General features: G+C 38.8%; 1 protein-coding gene across 2 annotated transcripts in view; it reads right to left on the minus strand.

The window, feature by feature from the left end:
• The window catches only part of LOC106521552 (guanine nucleotide-binding protein subunit alpha-11), a 51,418-nt gene extending 41,692 nt beyond the window's left edge, over positions 1-9,726 (minus strand). Inside the window, exon 1 of one of the 2 annotated variants that reach the window (XM_014014186.1) lies at positions 8,587-9,726. In XM_014014186.1, the coding sequence (XP_013869640.1) occupies positions 8,587-8,722 (136 nt within the window). In that variant the 5' untranslated portion in view covers positions 8,723-9,726. The remainder of the gene's footprint in view (positions 1-8,586) is intronic. The other variant, XM_014014185.1, reaches the window with a different exon arrangement.
• Between the last annotated feature and the right edge of the window lie 620 nt (positions 9,727-10,346).

Consider the following 10,346-nt stretch of genomic DNA (forward strand, 5'->3'; position numbering starts at 1 on the left):
ACATATTTCTACCTGAAACAGTGCTTCTGAGAGTGTGAATGCATTACAACCGCATCATACTTACAGGAAGACACACAGAGGTAGCAGCTGTTCAGCATGGTAAACCGTGGCTAACAAGGAAATAAAAGCTTCGGTCTTTAGCGAGGGTGAACGGCTGGTTGTTAAGCTAAATCATTTCCATTGTTAAATTGCTTAAGATCTGCGAACCTCTCTGGCAATTATTTTGGACTTGTCCAAAACCTCAGCAATGATTTAAGTCCCGATAAATTCTTGAATACTAGCTTGTTGTTGTTAGCATTTTAGCAGACGGACTGTGTGCTGCATTCAGGAGGTAACGTTTATTACATGTTCTCAAAATCGGAGTAGTTGTTTCGACCTTTTTGTGTTTCTTAAAATGACTGTTTTTCAACACAGAGTATTCTAATTATTGTTCTAGTGAGAAAGTAGTTTTTTTTCGACGCAAATTGATCATTGCTCGGGTCGTGTCGGATGGGAAGTGGCTTGACCAAAAAGGATAAAAATAAACCTGCATTCTCATCGCCGCAMTGGCAAACATGTACATATGATCTGTTCTGTTCCGTTTGTTATGATATCGGACCGATAAGTATGACGTCATAATTCCCTGATGTCGGGCCGATAACTATCGGACCGATAACTATCGCGCACCCCATTAACTGCTTATCATGCTAAAATAAATACCATGTTAAATATCCAACAAGTGGAAATACCATTACGCACTGCTAATGTTGTGACAACTTGGCAAAGAAACAATTCTGCCCTCAGCAATCCTAAATACTTCTTAGGATAACTGGGCCTTACCATGATACCCTGCAGTGATACTAAACACACACACGTTTGTTTTTATATCCCTGTGAGGACCGTGAATTGACTTCCATTCATCTTCTGGTAATCTTATAGCCTAACCCTGATCATTTACCCCAAAATTAAACTCACTTGACCTTAAAACTAACCTAAACTCAATTCCCACCTCGGTCCTAAATTAGCACCCGGAAAATGGTTCCCAAGATGTAGCAACCCCCCCCCCACACACACACACACCCACCCACCCACACACACACACACACAACTACCTACCAACCTTTTGGTCATTTTATTATCTCCATGTGTGAACTGTTCATCTGCACCATCTGCAATGCTGTTATTCCAACAGCAGCCAGTCATGTTTGCCGTTACCTTGGACGCAACTAAAAGAAAACAAACAAATATGGCCAACACAGGCTTATCTGACCTCTTACTGTATGACTTGCTAAGAGAAGCCATAGGGTGTAGGCAGGCTCCATTCTTGAGACATCCTTGGGTGTTTCCAAAAAACAAATATTCATTAACCCAGATACCACTAACCTGTTTGAGCACTGCACATGTGGAGATGAGAAATGTGTGCTTAGTGTGAATATATAAATTCAATGTCCTGACAGGTGAAAAATTCAAGTTGTTTGGTGCCTGAAACTTAAATTTGCTCAGGTGATTATTGTACTTTTTAGAATAGCTGTTTTAGTTACAGATCAAGAGCTGTAAATGGCTAACTGTTCAAGTTTCAAAAGAAAGAACCTTCTTTTAAAGAAGTTTTTGTCTGAGAATATTCACCAGATTCCTGAATTTAAATATCTGCTACCATTTTTGGATTGATTTTTTTTATTATCGATTAGAAAAGTACAACTTATTCAAGTTTTGGTTAACTGTAATTTTTATTTAAAATTTGCTGAGATTAGCTATAATACTGTATTTTGACCAAAAGCACCTGTTGGACTCACAGTACTTAAAGTGACGAAGTCCACAATAAGTCTTGTGATTCTGTTTCTTAGCTTGTAAGCATTTGGTTTAGAAACAGGTCTGAATTAGTGAATCTGAATAACAGATTATTTGGCAAACCTCTCGATTGTCATATTTGACAAGAAACGTTTGATGCCAGTCACTTGGCAACCGAGAAAGAGAAGTTGTGAAACAAAATGAGCAGCTAACATTGTGAGAAATCACTGAAAACTTTGACAGAATTGGTAGCTTATAACAATTCAACCAAAATCATGTCCAAAAACACCATTTACATGGATAGCACACAGAACAAAGGAATGTAGAGGATTTGACAGGAGAGATTCAGACGACTGCTTTGTTAACTGGAGGTATGTTTACTAGGCTTTGTGCTCATCTGTTTAAATAATGGTACATTGACAGAATGTTGTTTGACAATAAGGGAAATAATGTGCAAAACCAGTTTACAGGATATAGCTGCACTAATATGCATGCGTATTAGGGTTGGGCATAATCGTATCGTGTACAATTAATCGTCAGAAAAACATTAATCGATTATTTTTTGGCACATGATGATTAATATGATTAATGCCACCAGGCAGACTGACTGGATATTTCCCTGGTCAGTCCCGTCGGTGCTCCTCTCCGCTTCAATTATGACGAACATTTTTAAAAAGTTCTGTTATTTATTTATTTATCAACACAATTTAAAATTGATGTATAACCTGAAGTCTGTAATTTTGACACAAATTGGAACAGATTTTTATAAAGAGCAAATCTTTCCCACTAAATTGGTCATGTGACGAGGACATAAGGGTGTCCAGGGGATTAATCGTCAAATTAATCGTTATCGGCTAAATACCGCAATTAATCTTGATTCATTTTTTTGCCRATATTGCCCAACCCTAATGCGTATAATAAACAGGATTATTTAACCCTTAAATATTATCTGATTCAATGCTAAAAACAGTCAACTTCTTCTTTTATTTTAACATAAAGTATACTAAAGTCTGTTGGAGATTTTCAGTTCACCATTTTTAGCATGGCTTAAACAGTCATCCCCACTTTAACAAGGCCCTACATACTGAAGAAATCTAACAAACTGTGCACATTTAATTAACTACTGGTGACTTTCATTGACAACAGAGAAGACGACAGAGTACTCCTATGACCCTGTCTCCTCCTCTCAGTAAAAACTGCCCACACCAAAGAAGAACACAGGCCTCGGCTGCTGATCAACAGCTGGAGTAACTGTCCTCCTTTAAAACATCAGACTAAACCAGCAGTGTAACTTTACAGGTAGCAGATGAGCACTTAAAAGTTTAGAGTGCTATAACCACACTCCCTCGTATAAGGCGTTTCCTGTCCAATTTAGAACAAAGTAATTAAATTATAATGACAAGGATATTTTAAAAAGTTCCTGATATATTCCAAATGAAGTGAGACAACACTAGTGCCCTAAAACTGACTAAAGTGATAAACTTTCAACTACAAGGCAAAAGGGGGAAAATGGCTTCCATGTTTATTTGCCATTTTCTGTAAAAATGTGGAGTTTGTGAGCACAAGAGTACACCTTTGTATCCAATTCCTGAACAGGAAAATCAAAGTAAATTGCATCGCTTAATAAGCACCACTTCTAACATTTGAGTGTATCAACAAAATGCTATTTATGTGGAACCAAGTTAAACCATGTTGAGATGTAGGGTTCAGCAATAAAACTCTAAAAGTTAAAGTTACCTGTAAGTATTTTCTGTCCATAGATTGAAAGTCTGCTGTTTAGTATTCAGTTGTTTTTTTTTTTTGGTAATATTTTAAAAACAAATGCCTATTAATTGCAGCAAATCTTGGAGTTACTGGTGGAGAGGAAARGTAACATAAGGGAAAATGACTAGACTATACTGAGAGCATGAAAACAGGAGTAACAAATTGTCTTCTACAAAATGTAAACACATGGACCACCCATTCACACGTTTTTCTGTAGTTTTTAATTTTTTTTGTTTGTTTTATCAAAAAAGGGCACATTTTCTGTTACTGTATAGCTGTTTGCAGAAAGGTAAGTAGTGTTCTTGCTCACGTGTTTTTGAGAAGCTTTTTTGCATAGACATGATTTGACTAATAAATAGATAAATATCTTAAGTATTCCAAATGTGGCATCACCAAAAGGAAGACTACTCATTTTAAGAGATTGATGACTGAACTGCTCACCCATCTGAAATATTCAAATGGCCAACAAAATAAATCTTGTTAAAAATCAGGAATGGCAACTATTACTTTATGTAGTACTGTAGTATGTACTGTATTTATCGTTTGTAGAGATGAGATAAATGGCCCTTTGAAGAGATCCAGATCGAGTCGTTTTGTGATAGAGCCGTTTGATTTTGAATGAATTACATCATCACGTAGGAAATAAGTCATATCGGCAGAACCACGAGTTTTCACAAGCAGAACTCCACCCCTGAGCTGCTGTACTCCGCACTGTCTGTTTACCATGAAAAAGGAAAAATAAAGATTTTACAAAGAATAAAAAAAAMAACAACAAATGTCTCTTTACTTCCCGTGACTCTGTTCATATCGTTTGTCGTAAGGAGACATTCAAAAGATTTGAATCACTTGCAAACGACGTCTCTAAATGTTTGAGCATCCTCAATGCAATGAATGTGTGAGCAATAGTCACGTTGAAGGTCCAGCAATGTAGGAGGCAAATTGAATCAACAAGTTATCTAGGGACTAAACCACTAAACCAGAAAAGTCATTGCATTAAACGGCTACGTGTTGTGGCTTTTATTTTGATGAGTTGCCTCCGCTGGCAGAAAACAACCCAAACTTTCTTTGTTTGTGTGAAACTTCAGAGACATTAATGGCAACATTTTTTTTCTGAAAAGTGTTGAAGATGAATTCACGCGATGTGGAGGAAGACAAAAAGCACCCTGATGAAAATGAAGATGAGCATATTGGAAGAAATGGGGAAAAGAGGTAAAATACGGCTAATATATTAAAGCGTGACAGAAACTAAGATAAATGGAGGAAAGATGCAAATCACATTTGCACATGACAGAAGGAAACATGTACTCAGGTCCCAGCACAATAAAAGCAACAAAAGATTACAAGATTAACTCATATACAGACAAAAATAAAACAAATATGCTTGTAACACGTACAAAAAAAGAGAAGATCAGTGCAAGTTCACTGTAAACAAGACTAGGGATGGGTACCGAATTCGATTCTTTTTTATGCACAGACTGAATTCTGTCGGTACTACCGAGTGTCTATTCATGTAACATCAAACGGTACCATGTTTCAGTACCTAAACGCATCATTGTGACCGGTTTGGCGTAAGAGTGGTGAGWTTTCCATGCTTGTCCTGAACGCAGCATCACGCAAAAGCGTAATGACGTCAGCAGCCATTTCAGTAAACAGAGGCAGAGCTCGGTTTGAACGTAGCATGAAAGCCTCGCAGCTCCTGGAGTAAAACTTGCCGAACAGACCACCTCTGAATTATCTGGTGGATTAATTATCTTGTGAACATGACGTTCATTTGCTCAAAGTAAATAAAGTACCGCCACTTTCTTTATTTCATCCGCCATTAAACAAAGACCGGCAGAGGAAAACAACAGAGGTGCTTCTTGACTGTCCGAACACGTCTGACCTGAAGAAGCACAAGCAGCTAACTTGAAGTGTTGGATGCGTTTTTGGATGCTCAAAATATAGCTTGAATACCTTTTATTTATTTTAACTTCATCTTTTGCTTGTTTGATTTAAATTAAACGTATTTGCCTTCCGTGGACCTCCATCACACAACTTTTCTAGTGGGGAAATGACATCAATAGAAACACGTGGAGCTGGATTTTAATTTGTGCAATAAGACAAAACAGTCTTGTTGTTTTCAACRGTTTTCAATTTAAAGAAATAAGTTACACAACWGATGTTACAATACAAAGTGTTGGATGTTGTCTTGATATTTGTTAATTTTATATATTGAGAAATATGTTAAATAAAAAAATTAAAGTTTATTATTGAAAAAAAACACACACACAAAGTACCGAAAATTGGTACCGTTAAGTACTTGTATTGATTCCCAGGTACCGGATATTGAWACCGAATCGATTCAAACGTCAAAGGTACCCATCCCTAAAGAAGATGGCAACTTAATTTAAAGTGTTATTCAAGTCATATTGAAAATTCCTGTATTTTTTTCATATCACAATATACTATATTGCGGGGTTAAAGAAAAATTGCAATGTCAGTTTTTTTATAAATGTGCAACCCTAGGACGTAGTACACCAATATTCTAAACACATGTACACTAAAAGAAATAGGCACATCAACCCTGAAGACCCAAATACAGAAATACAGTTCTGGTTGTAAAACAAGGAAGCAGTTATTTTTTTACAAGCTGCTGCCATGCTTGTCATTGTTAAATGTTGACTCAGCTGTAAGAGCGAACATCCTTACGAGCAGGAAGTATGTCTTCAGTCACCTGTGACAAACCAAAGAGTGTGTGCCATCTTTCAACAAAAATATTGAATTCCTGTCCGTTCGAACCAAAACTTTGACTTTGGTGCAGCGCAAGTGTGTGATAAACAGCTTTCCATGAAAACACGACATCACAAGAAATCACACAGGGTTTACTACGTACTTTAAATGATACAAATTAGAATGAGGACTCGACTGACAGCTCTTAGGAGAATAGTTATTTCCACAAGCTGGGCACCCGAACAGAGGACAGTTCTGGTCCAGACAGCAAGAGAGCTCTTCCTTTGAGGCAAATTTAATTAAAACCAAGTCTTCTTCATTATTTAAGTCTCAGTTTACAGGCAGACTATTCTCTGGTTCATGCTTAAAATGGCAGAAGGAAAAAAAAAACTCAAGTAAACTATTGATAATTGATTGGAGGGGGAAGGGAGGGAAAGTGGCACAGCAATGCAAAATATAACAATCAAAGATATTAGAGAGCTTGCACTTAAAAAGGAAGAATGTAGTTATTTTGATTAGGTAGCTATGAGACAGTGTTACCAGCATAAGAAACAAATACAGTACACCAATGAAGTCACTTAATATTAAGACAACAGAAACAGAAATAAATAACTGAACTTCTAGTGACCTCCTGCAGATAGGTAGTATAGGCAAATGCTAAGGGCACCACAAATGGATGACAAAAAACAAAAAATGATGGCTTTTTTACCAGAGTATAGTTGATTTGGTCTTAGTCTATCTGTAAACTGTATGTCAGCCTGCTTTGTCACTACATGAGGTTATAAAGGTGCAGAGGATGTTTTGTGATAAAAGTATATGATGCATTCAAGATTAACTCATGGTGCTCAGTGTGTAAAGAGAAAACAAAATGAGGATAAGGGAAGTTTTAGTCATGATCTCAGAAAGGCCTGTTGCAATAACTAATAAATCAATTAATCGTTGGATGAATGAAAACTAGATTGTTTATTGTCATTTGCCTGCATGTTTTCTTCRTATCGCCCTTTTTTCTACTACTTTAGCGAAGGGAGGAGTGAACTCTGGCATTAGACATTTGCCAGGACCATGGTCCCGTAACCTCTGTAGCCTGAGAGCCCTGTGAACAAGCATTTAGCTAGAGGAGCTTCTTCAGTTTCCCGACAGCTCCTTTCAGCTGGTGACGCCTCAGGATGCCATCATGGGCATCGTACCAAACCTTGGGTTTGCAGAGAACTGTATTTTAACACTACGTAAATTTTGTAAACTTTGTAAGCAAGCGTGAGGGTGACCGCAGTTATTTTATGAAGCCAGAGGAAGACAAATATAAAATAAATTGCACCGGCTTGGATGGAGGACGTGGAAAGCAATTTTACAGCTTCAGCAGCTGCTGTTGTGTGTTGTTTTCCCAAACTCTGGTCCAGGTCAGTCCGTTAACCTTTTTGTTTTTATTTTATGTAAGTAAATTTGATAAACTTTGATAAGCTTTGTAACTGGGGTGGGGGGTAATCATTGTATTAGTTTAAAATGGTCTCCAAACAACATCATTTATCGCAAAAATTCTTGAGACAATTTAACATTTAGCTACATTTGTTACCGTGACAGGCCTAATCTCCGATAAACTTCTTGTTAAAGTCATGTTAAAATGTGAAATTATTGATTTTATGTTGTTTAATCCCAAGAATTTTGCAAAAATGCTCTTCAAATGGCTGGAAAATGCATAGGTTTTTTTTTTTTTTTGGGGGGGTGGGGGGTATATGCCCCTGGACCCCACTAAAACTGCTTCACTTCCACAGCTTCTCTTTAACATGAACAGGTGTTCCTCATTGCTGTCAGATGTTGGCAGGTACTTGGTAGACTTCTGGTATTCTGTTTCAAATGAATTATATTGTTAACCATTTTTAAACAGGCAAAACCTGTTTTCTAACAATGAAAAATTTTATCAAAGACACAAATTATTTTGTATGTGATTGTATGTAAATTGACAGAGATTTAGAAAACTGCACAAGGGGTAACCAATGGAAATCTTGTCCAGGACGCCAAATTGGCTAGGCCCGGCCGTGCAATCACTGCATGTTTCCTGGCTCTTCATGCTTTTAGGCACATAGAAATCCCTCACAGTGTCAGTACATATCCCTGGTCAAGCTGTCCTGCTCTCTCTGAACCGCAGGCGAATGAAAAAAAAAGTTTGCATATCTCATCACAAACAAATCCTGCGGTGGCCTGAGCAATGTGGCTGAAGCAACTGTGGTTTGCAGTGTTTTGCATGAATACAATCACATCAACAGACTTTGAGAACAATGAAGTAACGGTTCAAGCAAACAAGTAAAAAAAATAAAAAGATTAAAAACACTTGTGATCATGCAAACCTACCCAACAGCAGCAGCTTCAGCTCCCTCCGTGCGTCTCTCTTATCTCGTTTGAGCTGCTTCTCGATCTCGGCGTTGATTCGTTTGGACTCCTTCGCCTCCTCACTCAGGCAACAAGCCATCATGGAGTCTAAAGTCATCACCGCATGAGCTGTAAAGCTCGTTTGACTGGGCTGCACCTTACAGAGGAGGTCTGATTAATATCCTTCTGAATGGATGAGTCCGGTTTTTGCGTCTTTAATYCAGACTAGTTAAAGAGTCCCTGTCCTCCTCCTGCTGAGGCTGCCAAATGTTTATTTGACAGTTGGYCCCCCCCCAAAAAAAAGGCTGCAATAAAGTGAATTGATTAACAAAAAACAAAAACGGCCCCAAAACACCTTAGAGGACGTCCAAGTGTGTAAATAACTGTTTTATTCCACGCATGAGTTGGTTTTAGTTTGAATACAGAGGTTAGCATGAGAGCTAAATCCTACTGGAATCACACAGAGCTAAGTTGATTAATCCTCCGAGTGACAACAATTTTTAAAATGTTTTCGTTCACTTATCCTTTATGAAAAAGGTCTAAAGAACTAGAGAGCTGAACCTGAGAAACAGCGGGACACTACAAGCTGCCACGGCCACATTTTGTTCGATCCCTCCGCTGATGATCGTTCTCCCGGCCGAGCTGAAGCCTCGCCGCCCCGAAGCCCACACCGAGAGCTCCGCCCGCACTGTGGCAACGAGCTCCGGTCAAACTGACCGTCCAGGTAAGCCGTCTCACCCGCGTTCGGTCCTCGACGAGCAACAACCCTGAGAATAATCAGAATGACAGCAGTCGCTCGGAGCGGCTCCCTCCTTCACACTGACACCCAGTGAGCGGGCTAATGGTTAGCCTGTTAGGCTAGCTCCGATAACCATCCCTAAAAAAACACACACAGAGGGAGCGGACTGACAGAGGAACCTTCATTGCATCAAGTTAACGCTCCGATGAGAACCTCATCCACGCAAAGCACTTAAGAAACGAAAACACCTTCCTGGGAGTCCAACGAATCGTTCTTTTTCATCCGTGCATTTTATCGCTGGTAATTTTTCCTTGTGGTGATCCGCTCCTCGTCACCCACTCTCCTCTCTCTCACAGCCCCGGTGTGTGGCGCTGCTGCTGACGTTCTCCGGGAATGGAACTGATTGACAGGGAATGCAGCCAATGAGAACGGAGAAGAGTTGAACGTTTTAGGGCGGGCCTTTTCTAGCTTATCTAAACGGTGAACTTCTCAAGCTTGCTTGAGAGGAACCTTTAGAGGCGTGCCAGGGAAAACGAACATTTTGGAGGGGACAGGCACCGCCCATCTCCTGTCAAACAGCAGCAACAGATGCTGCAGTAGCACTCACAAAGCTGTTCATAGATGATCACTTGGAAACTGTGTATTTATATGTACTCATATAAATATAAGTAATGTGATAAATATAATGGTGAATATGGTGTGCTTGAAAATGACAAAATGTTATGTTTTCTTCTTGCCAAAGCTACAATGTTTCAACTCAAACAATGTTGTCACAGGCAGATAAACGTCCATGCTCTCACTATTCTAGGGTTTCAGCTGTCAAACACGGTGGTGGAGGGGTGATAATTAGGTTCGAGCTGTGAGAGTGCTGCGAAGATCTATTGTATTTCAAATGTTTATTACTTTACTCCTCCCGCAATTTTAAATGCTAATTTGTAAGCTTAAACATGTATGAAATCTCACCAAACTTTACCCAAAATTGTCCCCTTGCTCAAATTTTAGT

Source organism: Austrofundulus limnaeus, unplaced genomic scaffold (assembly GCF_001266775.1).
Source record: "Austrofundulus limnaeus strain Quisiro unplaced genomic scaffold, Austrofundulus_limnaeus-1.0 Scaffold111, whole genome shotgun sequence".
NCBI lineage: Eukaryota > Metazoa > Chordata > Actinopteri > Cyprinodontiformes > Rivulidae > Austrofundulus > Austrofundulus limnaeus.